The 19,795-nt window shown below is 44.1% G+C and overlaps 1 protein-coding gene across 1 annotated transcript in view; it reads right to left on the bottom strand.

The window, feature by feature from the left end:
- The window catches only part of FER1L5 (fer-1 like family member 5), a 150,262-nt gene that overhangs the window by 18,600 nt on the left and 111,867 nt on the right, over nt 1–19,795 (bottom strand). Inside the window, exons 38-50 of the mRNA XM_081200890.1 lie at nt 18,559–18,720; nt 16,867–16,965; nt 16,326–16,487; nt 15,256–15,421; nt 13,942–13,967; nt 12,690–12,749; nt 11,902–12,012; nt 5,139–5,261; nt 4,359–4,514; nt 4,104–4,195; nt 2,069–2,239; nt 1,322–1,470; nt 298–437 (exon numbers count right to left, since the gene is read on the bottom strand). Coding sequence (XP_081057016.1) covers nt 298–437; nt 1,322–1,470; nt 2,069–2,239; nt 4,104–4,195; nt 4,359–4,514; nt 5,139–5,261; nt 11,902–12,012; nt 12,690–12,749; nt 13,942–13,967; nt 15,256–15,421; nt 16,326–16,487; nt 16,867–16,965; nt 18,559–18,720 — 1,617 coding nt within the window. The remainder of the gene's footprint in view (nt 1–297; nt 438–1,321; nt 1,471–2,068; nt 2,240–4,103; nt 4,196–4,358; nt 4,515–5,138; nt 5,262–11,901; nt 12,013–12,689; nt 12,750–13,941; nt 13,968–15,255; nt 15,422–16,325; nt 16,488–16,866; nt 16,966–18,558; nt 18,721–19,795) is intronic.

The raw sequence follows: 19,795 nt of genomic DNA, 5'->3' as shown, positions 1-19,795 counted from the left end.
TGGTACTGTTTGGGCTACGTAAGTGTCAGCACTTGGAGAATGAGTTTGCTGTAGTTTTATGTAGGATAAATGAACATGTCACCCAAGTGTGTAGCTGCTCTAAGCTTCCCACCTGTGAAGGGGAGCCAGACTACAGGGGCAAACAGTGAAGCTTCTCTCTTCCAGCAATCACCAAATGTGTAGGCTCAGCAGCATCTAACTTGGCACCCTTCAGCAGTTGTCAGGGATGGTGGGAGCTGCAGTTCACAGCAACTGGCTACTCCTGGTGCAGTGGGGAAATGGAGGCAGGGAATTTACCTGCTGGATCCCGGGATTGGTAGCGCTGTAGATGCCACGAGTCTCCACGTGTTCAGGCACCAGCCCACAGGTGTGGAGGAGATGGAGAGCCATGCGCTCTTTTGGAGGCCCCAGGAAGCCATGTGAAGGTAGTTTAGTCTCTGAAAGGGGAATGTCAAGTACAATAGAACCAGCACTTATTCAGCCAAATGTATCACAGACTTCCATGCAGGGCAAAGGGGGCCACAATTACAAATAAAATTCTGCTCTAAGGCAGCCTGTGTTCTACTATTTATACGCATTGTGCATCATGAACACATTTGCAGAGTGCTTCTTCTGGGGGAGCATTTTTCCTTGCATTATGCTCTTCCTACAAACCTTTGTGGGGATTTATAGGGTGGGGATTTATTGGATTTATTACTACTACTATTACTACTACTACTACTATCACCATCATCATTATTATCTTTGTTTGTTTGTTTATTGTGATTTTATGTTGTGACCACCCTGAGGCCTGTGGGTATAAGGCAGAATAATAATAATAATAATAATAATAATAATAATAATAATAATAATAATAATAATTTGTTGCTTGGTGAATGTCAGACAAACCATGGTTAAGGACAGGTGCTGGGTTCACATATAATGCCAAATTATAAATAAAACAAACCATGGGCTGAAAGCCACCAAATATCCATGGCTTCAGATCATGCTTTGTTGACAATAAACAAACCATTTTGTGAAGTCATTGGGCAGGGTTCACATACAATGCTAAGGCATAGCGTAACGAACTATAGTTTAATTAATCTTCCTTTAGCATTAAATATGTGCCGAACCATTGCTCTCACACCCAGAGAGGACAGGTGAGCAGGAAGCGACAACGAGGAGGAGGAACAGCAAGCCAGAGCTTCAAAGGATTGGCAGTGGGCTCCCTTTTAGCAGGTGCTTAGTGATGCCAGTGGCAGGTGCTGACCTCGGGCTCAACCTTCAGAGCAGCTCAAGCCCCCTTCTCTCTTGCTCCGTGGGAATATTTTGAAGTACTTACCAAAGTCAGACAGCTGATAAATCTTGCTTCGGAAAGTGGCTCTGCTGCCATCTTCACTTATATCCGGCTGAGGTATGTTCTTGGTCCGAGCATAATTCTCCAAGAGCTGGCTTGGAAGAAGCTGGTCTCGCCACTGGGTGGGGCCACATCTGTGTGGGAAAGGAGTGAGCAGGAGGTCAAGCGGCATCTGCAGGGGGCGCTACCTGAGGGATGTCGTTTCTCCTAGACTGCAGAAAATCTTTATTTCATGAACTGGTTTAATGCCCTAAAAAAATGCTAAAGGGCAATGATTTTTCTTCTCTGTTGGGTAGAAAGATTAGCTAACTGTTCATTTTCATTTCACCTACTTCATTCCTATCTCTGGAAAAGTAAATAGAGACTTTAAAGAGAAGGAACTTGTTAAGCTAATATTAATATTGCTTGCTAAAATGGTAAGATGAATACATAGTGGAAATATTTCTGGAGCTCCAGAGCAGTTATATTGTGGATGACAGAGAGAAGACAAACGTGACCTAAAAACCGAGTGCTTTGTTGATGAAACATTGATATGTAGCTTATGAAATGACCACTGGCAGTTCATTAGTTAAGCCTGGTGCTCCTGCCCTGCCAGGGGACGTGGGAATGGCACTGCTGTTGGGGAAGGCATCTCTGTGGGGCTGCCCCCTTGAACTGGCTGCTCCCAGCTCTTGCAGCAAAACCATGAGTCCAAAAGGCACCCGCTTAACATCTATGCTCATTGCTACTTACACGCAGTAGGACTGTGGAAGGCCACAGTTGGCTCCATAGCGGGACAGGATCCGGTCCTCCAGGTCAATGGTGGTGTCTCCAATTACATCATCAGGGGAAAACATGTCAAAGTCATAGAATGAGATCTTCAACTCCTTTTCTGTTGGGATGTCGCACATAATCTCAAACATCCTGTGGTGGTCAAGGAAAAGAGTAGAAGAATAAATATGTATGTATACCACTACTGCGGCCCGCGTTTTGTTAGACCCAAAATGGAAAATGAGCGAGGTCCCAACTAAAGAAGAATGGAAACTTAAGCTGATGGAATATGTGCAGCTTGCGGACCTAACATAGAAAAAGAGAACAACAACACAACAACAACAACAACAACAACAACAACAACAACAACAACAATAATAATAATAATAATAATAATTTATTATTTATACCCCGCCCATCTGGCTGGGCCTCCCCAGCCACTCTGGGCGGCTTCCATAAAAACCAAAAATACAATAAAATATCACACGTTAAAAACTTCCCTGAACAGGGCTGCCTTAAGATGTCTCCTGAATGTCAGGTAGTTGTTTATCGCTTTGACATCTGCTGGAAGGGCGTTCCACAGGGCGGGCGCCACTACCGAGAAGGCCCTCTGCCTGGTTCCCTGTAGCTTTGCTTCTCGCAATGAGGGAACCGCCAGAAGGCCCTCGGCGCTGGACCTCAGCGTCCGGGCAGACTGATGGGGGTGGAGACGCTCCTTCAGGTATACTGGACCGAGGCCGTTTAGGGCTTTAAAGGTCAGCACCAACACTTTGAATTGTGCTCGGAAACGTACTGGGAGCCAATGCAGGTCTTTCAAGACCGGTGTTATATGTCTCGGCGGCCGCTCCCAGTCACCAGTCTAGCTGCCGCATTCTGGATTAGTTGTAGTTTCCGAGTCACCTTCAAAGGTAGCCCCACGTAGAGCGCATTGCAGTAGTCCAAGCGGGAGATAACCAGAGCATGCACCACTCTGGCGAGACAGTCCGCAGGCAGATAGGGTCTCAGCCTACGTACCAGATGGAGCTGGTAAACAGCTGCCCTGGACACAGATTTGACCTGTGCCTCCATGGACAGCTGTGAGTCCAAAATGACTCCCAGGCTGCGCACCTGGTCCTTCAGGTCCAGAACATACATTTAGAGAAGATTCAAAAATATTTATTGAATATATGGGGGGAAATTGTGTACACTTGAAAACGTTGGCAGCATTAAGATAAATTCAACAGTGTAAATAAGTTTTGATGGATGTAATAATGGAATATTGAATGGTTTATAGTTTATGTAAAATATGTAGGGACACGGGTGGCGCTGTGGGTTAAACCACAGAGCCTAGGACTTGCTGATCAGAAGGTCGGCGGTTCAAATCCCCACGACGGGGTGAGCTCCTGTTGCTCGGTCCCAGCTCCTGCCAACCTAGCAGTTCGAAAGCACGTCAAAGTGCAAGTAGATAAATAGGTACTGCTGTGGCGGGAAGGTAAACGGCGTTTCAATGCACTGCTCTGGTTCACCAGAAGCGGCTTAGTCATGCTGGCCACATGACCTGGAAGCTGTACGCCGGCTCCCTCGGCCAAGAAAGCGAGATGAGCACTGCAACCCCAGAGTCAGCCACGACTGGACCTCATGGTCAGGGGTCCCTTTACCTTTAAAATATGCAGGGATTTATGGTATGCAAAATGAACCATAAAAGAAGAAGAGAAGTCATTGATATTTTAAGGATGTTTAAATGAGTATTTAAAATTGTAAAACAGAAAATTTAATAAAAATTATATATAAAAAAACGGAAAAGAGGAGAGGAAATAATCCCTTTCCCTTCCCACCTCTGAATGCTTGTTGTGCTCTGTACATTCCAAGGATAAGTCATGGTAGGGGTGCGCCTGTCTCTTAACAACCTTCTCCTATCCCAGTAGCTTCCTGCCCTGCCCTGCCCTGTACCAGAGGTGGGGACAGCATCCGCAGGATGTGCACAAAGAGATTAGCCTTAGCAGGCAGAGGCTCTGAGGGAGAAGTGTGCCAGACCTACCTCCCAAAGACGGGCTCCAGAGTGTTGGGAATATACTCCTCCCTCTCTCCAACCTTTTTCTTCCCGACTTTGATTTTGATGTAGGGGTCACACTGTAAGGGGACACAGTTCAATGCAGAATGTTAGGAGACCAGACCCTCAAACAGGGTCCAGCCACACCTGCTGTAGAGGAAGCCTCCTATCACATAACACAGGGAAGCTCAGAGCAGGAAGCGAGAACCGCAGGCAAGCAAAGAACACAGCTCTTGTGATTACCAGACCATTGTTGTCCTTTGGCTCTAGGTTAAAGGCTCGGATGATGTAAATCCGGACCAGACATGACTCGCAGACGTTGTCGGGAAGTTCCTGGAATTGGCGTGGAGGGGGTGGGACATTGGGATCTTCTGGTAAAGGATAGATCCGGAAAAGTCCCTGCCGGAGAAAGCACTGTTTCATTTAGTTACCAGCTCCACTGCCCCCACCCCAGAAGTAGCAGCTGGCAAGGCCACATTGTTCTGCTGGCTGCCCAATGCTCATTGCTCTGTGCTGCTGTGCCTGTTCCATGCTGAGCGCCCTGCTCTTGGCAAGGGGTGCAAGGTGTTGGGAAGCTGGGAGAGCAATGCAGCCCCACCTACACCCCCCTCAGCCACTACTGCCTGGAAAGGCTTCAAGAATACAGCTTGTTGTTGCTCGAAGCTGCCATAATCTCTCCCCTGCTGATTTCCTGCTTCTCATGCAGATGCCAAGAAACCAAGAAGCCTTGCACAAAGAAAACTGGACTCTAGTCCATGAAAGTGTACACCACGACAATTTGTTAGTCTTTAAGGTGCCAAAGACGTTGTGCTGCTTTTGCTGCAACACTGGCTAGTCAGGCTTCTCCTGGGGATGAAACCCACATGCAAAACTTGGCAACTCTGCTTCTGAAGACTATATGTGGTTTAATATACACCTGAAGCAGAGTGGGAAGTCAGTCTCCTGAAAACAGTCTCCAGGGTGGAATTTCTGTGGATTTTTATAGATGGCTAGAAAGCAGGGCCACTTGGGGCAGGCCCTCACCTTGAACTGACCCCCCACTCTGGGGTCGTCATCTTTCACCAGCCCTCGGTGCAGCTGAAAGGTCTGGCAGAAATCCTGTAGGCCATGGAATTCAGGCACTTCTTCCAGTTCACAGCTATACATCTGGGAGAAGGAGACACAGACATTGGCTTAGCACCTTGGCTGGGCTCCCTGCAGCCTGTGCACCTGCTCAGTGGTTCAGCCATCTTTCCCCAGGCATTGAGTTAAATTCATTTTCTTACATTTAAGAACATCAGAATGTAAGAGCCTTCTGGTTTGTTTTTTTTAAATAATATTTATTACTTTTCCAACAATTTAAACACTACAAAAAACAACAACAATACAATACCAAAACACTACATAACACTTAACACATTAAACTAACAAAACAAAACAAAAAACCTATCAAACAACATTGAACAACATCAAATCAACATCAAACAATTTCAATATCTTATCTTTCATTCACTTATTTCAACGACCTCCTCACACCTCCCTTTTTGTATTCCACTTCTGTTAATTGTTTCAGCAATTCCTTTCCATCTTCCTCTGTTTTCTATCCTATAATTATCTTAACACATTCTAACCTTATTTTTCCCTTTAATACTCTATTAATCTATCTATACTTAATTCCTTATAACATTTCTACTAAAGCCATATAACTTCATTCCTACATTTTTCTAACATTCATTAATTTTACAATATTTCTGTAGATAGTCTTTAAACTTTTTCCAGTCTTCTTCCACCGACTCTTCTCCCTGGTCTCGGATTCTGCCAGTCATTTCCGCCATCTCCATATAGTCTATTAGTTGCATCTGCCATTCTTCCAGGGTAGGTAGATCTTGTGTCTTCCAATACTTTGCGATAAGTATTCTTGCTGCTGCTGTTGCATACATAAAAAAAGTTCTATCCTTCTTTGGCACCATTTGGCCGACCATGCCCAGGAGAAAGGCCTCTGGTTTCTTCAGAAAAGTATATTTGAATATTTTTTTCATTTCGTTATAAATCATCTCCCAGAATGTCTTAATCCCTGGGCATGTCCACCAAAGGTCAAAGAATGTACCTTCAGTCTCATTACATTTCCAACATTTATTATCGTGCAAATGGTAAATTTTTGCAAGCTTGACTGGTGTCATGTACCACCTATAAATCATTTTCATTAAATTTTCTCTTAGGGCATTACATGCCATGAATTTCATACCTGTGGTCCATAACTGTTCCCAGTCAGCCATCATTATGTTATGTCCAACATCTTGTGCCCATTTAATCATAGCTGATTTCACCATTTCATTATGAGTGTTCAATTTGAACAGCAAGTTATACATTCTTGACAAATTCTTGATTTTTGGATCTAACAATTCTGTTTCCAATTTTGATTTTTCCACCTGGAAACCAACCTTTTTGTCCAATTTGTATGCCTCCATTATTTGGTAATAATGGAGCCAGTCTCACACTTTGTTTTTCAATTTTTCAAAGCTCTGCAATTTTATTCTGTCTCCATCTTGTTCCAGAATTTCCCAATATTTCGGCCATTTGGCCTCCATATTGAGTTTTTTCTGTGCCTTGGCTTCCATTGGTGACAACCATCTTGGGGTTTTCTTTTCTAGCAAATCCTTATATCTTATTCAAACATTAAACAATGCTTTCCTAACAATGTGATTTTTAAACGCTTTATGTGCTTTTACCTTATCGTACCACATATATGCATGTCAACCAAATGCATTGTTGAAACCTTCTAAATCCAACACTTCAGTGTTTTCAAGAAGCAGCCATTCTCTCAGCCAGCCAAAAGCGGCTGATTCATAATAAAGTTTAAGGTCTGGCATGGCAAATCCACCTCTTTCTTTGGCATCAGTTAATATCTTGCATTTTATTCAAGGCTTCTTGCCCTGCCAAACAAATTTGGAAATATCTTTCTGTCACTTCTTGAAACAATCCATCTTATCCAAAATTTGCAATGTTTGAAACAGAAACAACATTCTTGGCAACACATTCATTTTTATCACAGCAATTCGGCCTAACAATGATAACTTCAAATTTGTCCATATTTCTAAGTCCTTTTTCACTTCAGTCCAACATTTTTCATAATTATCCTTAAATAAGTTCACATTTTTGGCAGTCATGTTAACCCCTAAATATTTCACTTTCTTAACCAATGTTAGTCCTGTCTCCTCCTGAATCTTCTCTCTTTCATTCACAGTTAAGTTTTTCTCTAAAACCTTAGTTTTCATCTTGTTCAACTTAAAACCTGCTACCTGTCCGAATTCTTGAATCAGTTCTAATACCCTTTTAGTACTAGGTTCTGGCTCCTGTAAGGTCAATACTAAGTCATCAGCAAATGCTTTCAGTTTGTACTGTTTAGTTCCCACTTGTATACCTTTAACCTCTTGGTCCTTTCTAATCATATTTAACAAAACCTCGAGGACCGATATAAAAAGCAATGGAGAAATTGGGCAACCTTGTCGTGTCCCTTTCTCAATCTTAAACTCTTCTGTCACTACATTGGTCACAATTAATTTTGCCTTTTGTTCTGAATAAATTGCACCTATACCATTTTCAAAGCCTTGACCTACCCCCACCCCCTGTAGATTCTTCTTCATAAAACTCCAAGAAATGTTGTCAAAGGCTTTTTCTGCATCCACAAATATCAAGACTGCCTTGGTATTGATGTTCACTTGTAATTTTTCTAGAATATGAATTATATTCCTCATATTGTCAGACAGATGTCTGTCCGGGAGAAAGCCCGCTTGGTCTTTATGAATTTATTCTACTAACACCTTTTTTACATCTTTTAGCCAAAATATCTGCAAAAATTTTGTAATCCACATTAAGCAGTGATATGGGGCGGTAGTTCTTGAGCTGTGTCTTTTCAGTCTCCGTTTTCGGTATAAGTGTAATGTAAGCTTCCTTCCACGACTCTGGCGCCTTTCTCCCTTCCAATATTTAATTACAGACTTCCTTCAGTGGTTGTATTAACCATTCTTTCAAAGATCTGTAGTATCTTGAAGTCAAACCATCTGGTCCTGGAGATTTACCTAATTGCATGTTCTGGATGGCCCCTTCCACCTCCTGATCCGTTATTTTGTGATTCAACATTAGCTGTTTTTCCTGAGAGATTTTGTGTAGCCCATTTATTTTCAAAAATCGATCAATGTCCATTTCTTTCTGCTTCTCCTGTGTATAAAGTTGTTTAAAGTACCTCTGAAAACACTTCCTAATTTCCACTGGGTTCTGTGTATTCTTTTCTTCCACTTCCAAATTCGTTATAGTATTGAGTTTTTGTCTTTTTTTCATTTGCCAGGCCAACAATTTTCCACACTTATTTGCCGATTCAAATGTCTTTTGCCTCATCTGTTTAATCTTCCTTTCTATTTCCTGATTCATCAGCTTCATATATTGTACTTGGTATAACTTTATCTCTTTCAGGATCTCCGATTTTCCTTCATTTGGTGCGTAAATACCTACAATCAGAAATTTCTCTCCTTGTGATTGAATTTCAATTGCAATAAATCTTCCTTGGTCACCTTTAAATATAAATTTTGGTGAAAGGCTCTCCTTTGCATAAAGGACCACTCCTCTTTTTTTAACTTTGTCTGATGAGATAAATTCTTGGCCCAGTCTTTTATTACTCAATATCTTCCTGTGTAGCCTTGTCACATGTGTTTCTTGTAAACAAATCAAGTCCAAATGTTCTTTTTTCAATAAATGAAAGACTCTCCACCTTTTTCTGGAGAATTCAGTCCATTCACATTCCAACTCAAAACCTGCAACCCCATCATGTAATTATGCTGATGTTCCTCCAGCTGCACCTAATGCTTGCTCTTCTTCTGTTGGTGGTTGTGGTGACACGTTCACTGGGAGATCCAATCCAAAGGATAATGCTGATATATCCAATATTCCCTTGTTTGGTGATCCTCTATCCGATGCTCTTTGCTCTTTTCCAAGTCCCTTCTGCAGATCTTCTTCGTATTTATACAAAAACTTTACTTTGTCTTCTTCTGATCTTATTTTTATTTTCCTTCCTTTGAAACTGAAGGATAAACCTTGGGGAAACTCCCACCTAAAGATGATTTTATTCCTTCTCAGCAGGGCAACGATATCTCCATAGTTAGGCCTAAGATCCAGAAGATGTTTCGGGACGTCTTTAAAAGTTTCCACTCTTGACTGTTGTACTTCTAGGTTATTCTGGTAGTGCCAACCCAAAATTCTATCTCTCTCTTCTTTAGTTTGAAGGGTAATCAAGCAGTCTCTTATTCTATTCTTCTCTTTTTCCCCTCCTCTTCCAAGTCTGAAGGCCCTCACAATTTTAAACTCTTCTTGACCCAGGTCCAAGTTCCAAAAGTCAGCAAATTCCTGTGTAAGAAAGTCTGTCAAGCTTTCCTTCTCCAATTCCGGTAGGGCTCTGATCCTCAGGTTCGTCTGTTTTTCTTTAAGTTCAATCATAGCAAGCGTCAACTTATGTTCATCAAGTTGCCTCTGGAGGGCTGGGACTCTCTCTCTCTCCAGTTGTGTTACTTTACTTTCCGCAGCAACAGCTTTCTCCCTGGCTTCCTCCGCAGTCTGCCGTATCAAAGTAGATTCCTGTATCAATTTCTGGATGGTTTCTGTATTAGTGTTCACCTTTTGTCCCAGATTATTTACACTTTCTGCATTTAAGTCAATTTTAATAGTTGCAGCATCCACTTTCGCATTTGTCGCATCTGCCTTCTTGCTAAGCTGTTCCAATGAATCATTTATCTTATTTAATGCATCCGCTAAGGCCTCTTCTGTTGACATTACTCTTGATTTTGAGTGTACTGGTGCAGAAGCAGCAGAAGAAGAAGCAGGAAGGCCTTGTGTTGAGCCTCTCCTAGGTTGCTGCCAAGTCCTCCCAGACCTTAAAGTTTTTTCAGCAGTTGACTGGTCTGTTTTTTCCTTTTCATTTGCCATAACACTTAAAAAATTCAAGGTCAGTCCCAGAGTCTCACAGTCTTTTTATCTTGCAGCTGGAAATTCCCCTAGCCCAACTCTTGTAAAGCCACCAGTTTCAAAGGCTTCCAGTAGGAGGAAACAGTTTCTGTTTATATTAAATAAAGTCCTCTTTTAAACACAATTTAAACAATCCAAAGTTAGTTTCAGTTTTCAGTTACTTTTACTCCTTTTTAAAGGCAGCTGGAGACAGTAGAAACAATGTATTTTCTCTTATACTAGCTGTTGGTGAACGTTCTAAACACTGTCAATGAACATTCCACAAAACGTCAGTCCTACTAGCAGCCCGTTCCCAGGGTCAGAACGGCGGTATTTTAACTCTCTTCACTCTCTCCTGCAGGCATACTCAGTCCACGACTCCCCCCCCTCTTCTCCTGCCTCCAAGGGGGGGGGGGTAATGTTCTTTACCGATGGAGGTTTAGTCTTTTACAAAAGGCTTTCCAAGACTTCAGCTTGCAGCCTCATTGCCTCAGTCTATTTACAAAAGTGGAAGGCGGACTTCCTGTATTGTACCTCCCCGTTACGATACCAAATTAAACTTTTAAAAATCCAATTCTCGCGCTTCAGCTCTACTCACGGGTAATTACTTTAAAGTCAAATTGTCCACAGGAAAAGGTCAGTGCTCTCCGACAACAGCTATGCGGCTTCGCTCCGTGGAAGAAGCAGACGATTCGAAGCACCGCGCTGCTCACCCCACGTTGCTCCGGACCCCCGAAACCGGGTTTCCCCGCGAGTAGGGGAGGCGCAAAAGGTGCCCGCCGAATCCCACGTTCACAGGCTTCTCCCACCTGTGATTTTTTACGGGTCTCCGCCTTCGCCGTGGCGGCCAGACCCAAATTCCCACGGGGCAAATTCCTCCCAATCAGAGGAATTCCGGCATTACTGGAGGCACCTCCCCGGAAGTCTTCCCTGGAATGTAAGAGCCTTCTGGGTCAGGTCCATCAGCCTGTTCTCACAGTGGCCAGCCAGAAGCCCGTGGGAAACCCCCCAGCACAAGAGCATCCCACACAAGGTCCAGCAACTGGTATTCAGAAGCAACTGGGATTCTGCCTCTTGACTGTAGAGGCAGAACACAGCCATCATCGCTAGTAGCCATTGATACTCCGCCATCTTTTAAATCCACCCAGATTGGTGGCCATTGCTGCCTCTTGTGGGAGTGAACTTCCTAGTTTAACTATGCAGTGTGTGAAGAAATACATTCATTTGTCTGCCCTGAATCTTTCAACTTTCAGCTTCCTTCAACATCCCTGAGTTCTCGTATTATGAGAGAGGGGGAAAGACCTTTCTCTGGCCACTTTCTTCCCAGCACCCACAATTTTATATACCTCTATCATGTCTCTTCTTACTTGCCTTTTCTTTAAACTAAAAAGACCCAAATGGGTATTTTGTTGCCCTTTTCTAAATATTTTCCAACTCAACAATATCCATTTTGAGTTGAGGCATCCAGAACTGTACACTGTACTCCAAGTGTGGTTGCATCATAGATTTGCATCATAGCATCATGATATTGGCAGTTTTATTTTCAATTCCTTCCCTAATGATCCCTATGTGCATCATTCACTCTTGTTTACACAGAATGGAAGCGTTTGCCATTTTGCTGCCCATTCATTCAGTTTGGAGAGATCCTTTTGGAGTTCTTCACAATCCTTTTTGCTTTAATAACCCTAAAAACAACAACTAGATCCCTGCATTATCTCTACAAACATGAGTTTGGGGACAGATGTTAGTTGAGAAAACTGCCGTTCTTCCTTGCATTCTGCTTGGGCTGCTACCCCTCCCCCCACAGCACAGGCACCTTCAAACTATCAAAGCCCTTCTCCAGGTAATGTCCACTCTTTGACAGATCTCCCATAGTCACGTAGTACTTGCTCCACCAGTCCACCTCCTCTTCCTCTTCTTCCATCTCCTATATGGGGAGAAGGAAATTCAGTTCACCTCCACATCACATGCTCTCAGAGCAAAACAACATTTGTTCGGATCCAAACTTGACTTGTGGGATCTGATCTGTAGAATATGTTCAGATTATAGGAGGCAGCACAATAGCCCAAACATTTTGCGATGCTCAGCTACTGTTTCTAGAAGACTACACAAGTTTTTTACTAAAATTGGAAGAAGTCAGAGGGGTGGGGCATGTGGGTTTTATGATGGATCCTTCTACGCCCCCCCCCCATCTGAAAAGTCACCAGTCTTTGTTTTGATGACTGAAGCGCGACATCACAATTTACCCCCTCCCTAATCAACAAGAAATCAAGCAGGGGAGTGGCTTGGGAGCCTCCAGATCTGTACAGATGCAGCACCCGCAATCAAGGAGAAGAAGAAGAAGCAGCGTTTGGAGTTGATATCCTGCTTTATCACTACTTGAAGGAGTCTCAAAGCGGCTAACAATCACCTCCCCCCCCCCACAACAAACACTCTGTGGGGTGAGTGGGGCTGAGAGACTTCAGAGAAGTGTGACTAGCCCAAGGTCACCCAGCAGCTGCATGTGGAGGAGCAGGGAAGCGAACCCGGTCTCCAGATTACGAATCTACCGCTCTTAACCACTACACCACACTGGCCCTTACCTTTGATGGCATCATGACTTACCTTCTCTTCTTTCCTAAAGGGCCTTTTCCAGAACCAGGCCTTGTAGGCTTTGCCCAGCTCCTGCAAGAAGCAGCAGAATAACTCTCACAAGCCCAACAGCCATCCGACTTTGTTCCTCCTTCCAGGGAACCCCATAGTTTCTCTCTTCCCTGGGAGACTGGGCTTTTTTGACTACCACTACTTACATGGCAGCATCTGTGCCATAGGCTGTGGCCTGAAAAGTGGCTAAACCTATGGAAGTGAAATGCAAAACCAAAAGACAGAAGCCTTAAAAAGAGAGAAAAAGGGAAAGAAAAGCAAGGAAGAAGAAAAACTGGAAGTTTGGCAGTGGCTTAACCTGCTTGGATGAAGGACCTAGAAAGAATTTGCTCCATTCCACCTGCTATGGTGGCTGAATGAGAACTGAGCAGGAAGGTGTAGGATCTATGCTTTGGGGCATGCACACAACACAAATGTGTAGGCTACTCCACAGAGCTCCTGAGCCAGCACAATCCTTAGGGGTTTGCAGCCCACCACTCCCTGTCCCCAAACATCTGCTGCCTGAGGTGGGTGTCTCACTCTGTCTAATGGTAGGTCCAGCCCTGAATGAAGAAGACCTGAGCTTCCCTGGATGAGGCTTTCCCTTCTGCTACCAATCCATTGTAGAGGCATGTGTGGTGTGCTGTTGGGGGATCACTCATAGTTGACACAACCCCAGCCAGCACCCCATGTGAACATGCTTGCAAAATTCATGCAACCAAGAATACTTTCAGAATCTCAGAGATACCGAAATACATTGATATAGAACATGGGAAGTTAGGGCTCACCCACACTTACCTTCCACCCCACACTTTCTAGGCACAAGTTTGTGCTTTAATAAATTGCAGTGTCCAAGCACTTTTTTGGCCCACTGCTTTCCCCAGGAAAACCTGCTCTTTAACACTAACTGGAACAAACGACAATTTGGATGGTTGTTTGCTCCAATTGAGCAGTAAAGAGCATGTTTCCGGGGGGAAGGCACTGGGGAAACACACACACACACACACACACACACACACACCACACACCACACACCTGTGCCTAGAAACATGGCTCAAAAGGAAGTATCAATTACCCCTTGGAAACCCACCACCGTAGGAGGAGACCAGGGCTCTTAAAGGTTCATTCTTTCCATTGGCCTGTGGAGAGCCTGATAAATGTAGACCTTCTTCAAGGAAGGAAGGAAGGAATTGAATCAAATAGTGGCAAGACAATGAGATGCAGCAACACTTACCTTCTTTCTCTTTGTCTTGGCAATGGCTGTTGGGAGAAGGGAAAAATTGAGAAGACGTGGAATTAATAATAGCAAACTTTGAAAGGTTTGACAGTGGAAACAAGCAGGAACAAAATCCGCCACCTTGCTTGCAAATGCTTTTAGGAGGTGGAGAGCCATTAGTTTAGTATAGCTTGCTCGCCCTTTGGAAAGCTCAGAGAGGCTTACATGAGGCTCCCTGGTTCTCTCAGGCAGGGATCAATGTTGCTGAACTGAAACTCCCATCATCCCTGGCCATTGTCCCTGCTAGCCGTGGCTGATGGGAGATGTAGTTCAGCAACCATCTGGAGGGCTACAGGTTTCTCACACCTGTGTTACAGCAACAACCGGTGTTCCCAGACCATTCAGCTGGCATGCAAGGTCATTTAACCCATAACACAGATGTGGAAGCAACCCATAAGGCACTTCAGACCCACCCTTCCCAGGAGTGACTTGGGCAGCGGCGCAGCAGGAGTAGCCTCCTGTAAGTGGCATTGCTGCCGCTTACTGGGAAGGACAAGGTGGCAGTGAGGTCAGGGTTGTGCAGGTACACTGGCAGAGCCAATTCGGTCCTTTGGCACAAACCAAACCTTGCTAAGCGCCAGTGGCACTGCTGCTATGGGCTATTGCTGTGGCTCTGCTCCACTGGGCAAGGCACTCCTGTTCCCCGGAACTGACAAAGACATACATGAGGCTACCCTCTTTCTGTCCTTGCAGTGGCCTTGAGAGTGTGTGGCTGGCATGGAGACCTGTATTTCCTGTGCTGCAACCAAAAGCAACGGGTGGAAGGAGGAGGAGACGTTTGCAGGGACAAAGTGACAGGTGGGAAAGGGTTAAGCACACCCTGCGGCTCCTCTGCAGCCTCTCTCCCCAATTGCCACTTTGCAGCTGTTTGGAGGCAACTGGGGTGTCCAGCGCCATGTTTGCAGCCAGGAATATAGCTCTGTTCAGCCCTAAGGATAAACTCTTGCAATGGAACTCAGCAGCATTTAGTTTGTTTTTGGTTGTTAGTTTGTTAATGTGGCTAATATAATAGATTATGAGTGCTGTAGTGCTTTGTGAATCTTATAACATGACCTGTGTGGTGGCTGTGCTGTTTAGCTTTTTTTTTTAGTTGTTTCGTTAATAGTGTTTTATAGAAGGTGCTTGCTTTACTGATTATTTGTTAATTATTCTATAATTGTGGTGTTCTATCATGTTATTGTCATTGATTGTTTGTGAGCCACTTTGTGACTCATGTGAGTGAAAAGCAGCATAGAAAATGAAATGAACTCACTCCTGTAAGGTGGGGCCTACCTCTGACAGGGAGATTATGGGCCTTCCTTTCTTCCCAGGGGTCACAGTAGTACTGGCTCATGGATCTCACAGTCGCTTGGCCCACCACAGGCTTAAATCCAAACTCTCTGTGGTCTATCACCTTCAGTTCGATAGGAAGCGCATAATCTTCATCCACAGGCAGGTACTAAGAGAGATCAGGAGGGGCTGCATGAGGTTTTTCTAGGAGAGGAACGCCTGGGGATCCATTTGAGGGATGATGAGACAAAGGCAGCTGTGCACATACTGTCATGCTGTCCAAGTGAGGAGATGACACCTCCAAGGTTTCAGTATAGCTAGTAACTAAAAAGATGCCTATTTAAATGAGCATGCCTGGCCTAAGGATGCTTGCTTAGATAAGCATTTGTGGCTCTTGACGACACACGCTACCAGTTTGGCTAGAGGCAGGGCTGGCCCAAGACATTTTGTCACCTGAGGCAAACCACAAAATGGCATCCCCTCTCCTCCCACAAGGGAAGAAAGGGTGAGAGAAGATCTACATCTGGAACAAGGGTGGGAGGAGACCAGCAGTGCCTCCTGTTCACTAAGATCCCATATGGGACAGCTGAATATTCCGGCATTGCAGGGGGCTTGGCTAGATGATCCCATGGGTCCCTTCCAACTCTACAATTCCATAGGATTCTAAGAAGCTACTGTGGAGGTGGCATGGGAGGCCTGCTGAGGAGGCAGCAGACCCAGCCCCCAAGGAGCACGCTGCAACTGTTGGTAGCACTGTGGGGGCAGCAGTGGGCAACGCATTCCTTGGAGGCCAGATTTGCTGCCGCTGTGAATCCTGCTGCTTGAGGCGGTTGCCTCACCTTGCCTCATGGGTGGGCCAGCCCTGCATAGAGGCTGGAGGGAAAGTATAGCTAGTAAAGGAGACATGAGGCAAAAGGTCACAGTGAAAATGTGGATTGCAAAATCTGATTAGCAAACTCTAAAATGGTGGAAATTATTCTTATTCTTATTATAGGAGGAGAGGTTAGTTTCATCTCGGGTCTTAAAATTCACCCTTGGAAACTGTCTCTGCCATGTGCTAGGGGCCCACTCACCACTTTCATGAGATAGATATTGATTGGAAAATTGGAGTGCTCTTGGAGATTCCTGATGACTGGCGTCTGAAGCGTTTCTCCTCCACACTCTATGATGAGACTCGGATTGCTGATGGCCAGCAGATTGTAGGTCTTCATGTCCCGCAGGCCCCAAGCCAGGATCTGTGGGAAGATCGTGATAAATATATATAAAAGCAACAGCTCAGCAGAAAGTGGGGCCACAGGGCCTGAGGCTCTGCTTTCTGGATTGGCTGCAGGGTTGGACCAATCCATCCATTTTACTTCCCCTGAACCTTTGAAGAATTAAATGATAATTGTGGAGTTTACACCCCCCCGTGCAATCTTTTTAATTCATGATGTTTTATTATGCTTTATTCTCCCCCCCCCCCCAAATGCATGCTGTAAGCCACCCAGAGTGGCTGGGGAAACCCAGCCAGATGGGCAGGGTAATAATAATAATAATAATAATAATAATAATAATAATAATAATAATAATAATAATAATAATAATAATAATATCATCTTGTGGCTTTACACTCACCTCAATGGCCATCAGCCTTAAGATGGGCCGGATTCCTTTAGGGATTATGTATGTCCCATCCTTCCATGCAGGCGGTGGAAGCTTTCCTAAGGATCCATCCTGGGGAGAGAAGATGAAGAGCTCTGCTGAACAGAGATCTACTTTTCTTTTTTTAGCCAGTGATGGATGACATTTTCTGGAGGATAACTATTGGCTTTAAGAGCCCCTGAGAGCAAATCTGGAGAGTAGAAATCTAGAGAGTAGGGTGTAGTAGACAAATTTCTTTTGCTGGGGCAGGAGGTTGCTCCTTCGAACCTCCCAGATGTTTTGAATTACAACCCCCATCATCCCCAGGGAAGGTGGCTGAGGAGTAGAACTGATGGGACTGTAGTCCAAAATATCTGGAGGGCACCAGGGATAGTGAAGGCTGCTTTAGAGCCGCTGGGAAACTAAAGACTAGCTTAAGAAATGTTTTAAAATTGCAGAATGTTAAGACGATGTTGATTCTGAAATTAAGGGGCTGCTAGCTGTAATTATTACGTAAATATGAAAAGAAAGCTGAAAAGTTTAATAGAAATTAAGGGAAGGATTTGTTGAAGAGAATTAATTAGAGAATGGAATGCAGTAAGGAGAGGTATGAGGAAGTCGGGAAAGAAATTTTCATGAACATAAGGGAATGAAGTTATATATGTGGTTTTCTTTTTTCTCTTGTCTTTTTGTATGTATTTCTGTTTTTCTTTTTTGGTGTTTTTTGTGATTTTTATGTCTTATAAAATTTGTGAAAATGCTAATAAATATCTTTTTTTAAAAAATAGAGCTGCTGGGAAACTCAAAGAAAATTGTTGCTTGCGACTGCATGACTCTTTTATTCAGTCTTTTCAGGAGTTGTAGCTTAATTTGGGTTTATTCCGGTGTACCTAAATGTCAGGAGTGAGCCAGCAGTAAATCACACCATTGAAGATGGAGTGAACTTTCTGTTAGCAAGAACAGAGTCTGCACAGATTTGGAGGAATGCCAGGCCCAATGAGCACAGCAGCTCGTGTCTGGTAGGTCTTGCCTCCTGGATCAGTTGCCAAGCCTGAAAGTCTCTGCCTCACCACAGCCATCTAAGTTCCCTCCTCTCCAGGAGTTTTCTCAAGCAATTGGAGACAATGTCTGCAATGAAGTCAACCTCTCCCCCACCCTTTTCATGCTTCTTGTGTTCCTGGGAGACCACAGGAGAGGGGAGCTTGTCGGAGCAGGAAGGGGCGGACGGACTCCTGTCACTTTGCACCAGCCTGACTCATCTCTGCCTCTTGGCCTCCCTCATCCCACTTTCCTGCTTAAGTTTATGACTCTGATTCTGGACTCTGCCACAGACTCTCCCAGCTCACTAAGCCCTGTTACCTCTCCAGCTTCTGACACTGCTTTCCAGGCTTCTCCCACTTCTCCCAGTGACCACTCACTGTTGTCCCACCATCACTGCCCAGACTCTGTGCCTTATTCCCTTGAGAGTTCTCCTGCTAGTTCCACCATTCCTCTGCATCCCACCAGTCTTTCCCCCAGGCCAACTCTTTTCCCCAGGCCACTTTCCTGCTCTAAATCCCCCCCCTGCAAAAGCAGCTGTTAAAGCAAATGGGGAGGGAGAGGAGAGAGGAATGATCTATAGATAGCTGTACTTTTTCCTAAGTGGAGCTAAAAGCACCTGGCATAAGGCATAATTTAATTTGTTACCTTCTTGTCCAACAGAAGCTCAAAAGCAGCCAGGAGCTGACCGGAATCCTCCTGTTCTTTGATGATTGTATACTTCTGGAGGCGGGGTAGTCTTCGTGAGCTGAGATCCAGGTGCACACTTGGGATGCACAAGCTCCTTCCCATGAAATAATGGGAGTGGCCCTGAAAGAGACACAGAACAAGGGGTGAAGGTTTTACAGGGTAGGTGTGCAAGAGGAGTGGTTAAAAGCCAATAGTAGATTTGGCTGCCTGTATGTGGGCAATAGTGTAGGGTCAGAAAGCAAACAGACAGGAAATGTTGGACATGCTGAAGACTGTACTTGGTGTTATAATCTAGTTGTTCCCCAATGTGGAAATTACAGTCCGAAGCAGCTGGAGGGCACTGGATGGGGAAGGACAAGTTTAAAAGAGACTAGGAATGGGCGAATCCATCAATTTCAGTTTCTCTCTTTTCTGATCTTACATTCAGTTCTCCCCATTTCATTTCCACATTAGTTTGTGGTTTTTTCATTTTCAAAAAAGTTCTCATGAAAATTCATATGCGTCTCAGTGCAAATTTCTCCTAACTGTATACATGTTAGTTGCCTAACACTTACATTTCTGCAAAGCAGTGTTTCCTAATATAATGCATTTTTCTATGTTATTTTCACATATATTTTTATGAACACTTTACTCAAACATATGCATTTTTGTACATGTTACATGGAGGGAGAACTACATTGCAAAATTCAAAGAAGTGTGAATTCTGAAGGGGGCATGTTTCTGTTTGTGTGTTGTTGAGAAGTGCGAATTAGGTAGATTTGCCTTTAAATGTGAACCAAATCAAATTTATTCTCCATCCTTACTAGAGAGCAATCTCCATTTTGAACTGGACTTATGCATATTTGTAACATTTAAGGATTATTGCTTGCCTGATTTTCAGCAGTATAGCTCTTGAATTCTGGCAAGTATTTTGATATGAGTAAACATTGTCTTTTTCTTGTTTACTCAGTAGTCTGAGAGTGATTTCTTTGTTAAGAGGGAAACAAAGTCTATCAAAAGCATCCTTGGAAATCACAATTATTCTAGAAGGTTACACTGACCTGTGGTCCCCAGCAGGTGGACCAAGAATGAATTTGGCTCCTGGGCTGAAAAAAAATTACCGTATTTTTCGCTCTATAGGGCGCACTGGACTATAGGGCACACCTAGCTTTTTTGGGGGGGGGAATGTGCAATGCACTCCCCGGGATTCGGGCTG

Source organism: Podarcis bocagei (assembly GCF_964188305.1).
Source record: "Podarcis bocagei genome assembly, chromosome: 7".
Taxonomy (NCBI): domain Eukaryota; kingdom Metazoa; phylum Chordata; class Lepidosauria; order Squamata; family Lacertidae; genus Podarcis; species Podarcis bocagei.
This window is presented reverse-complemented; position numbering and strand designations above follow the sequence as displayed.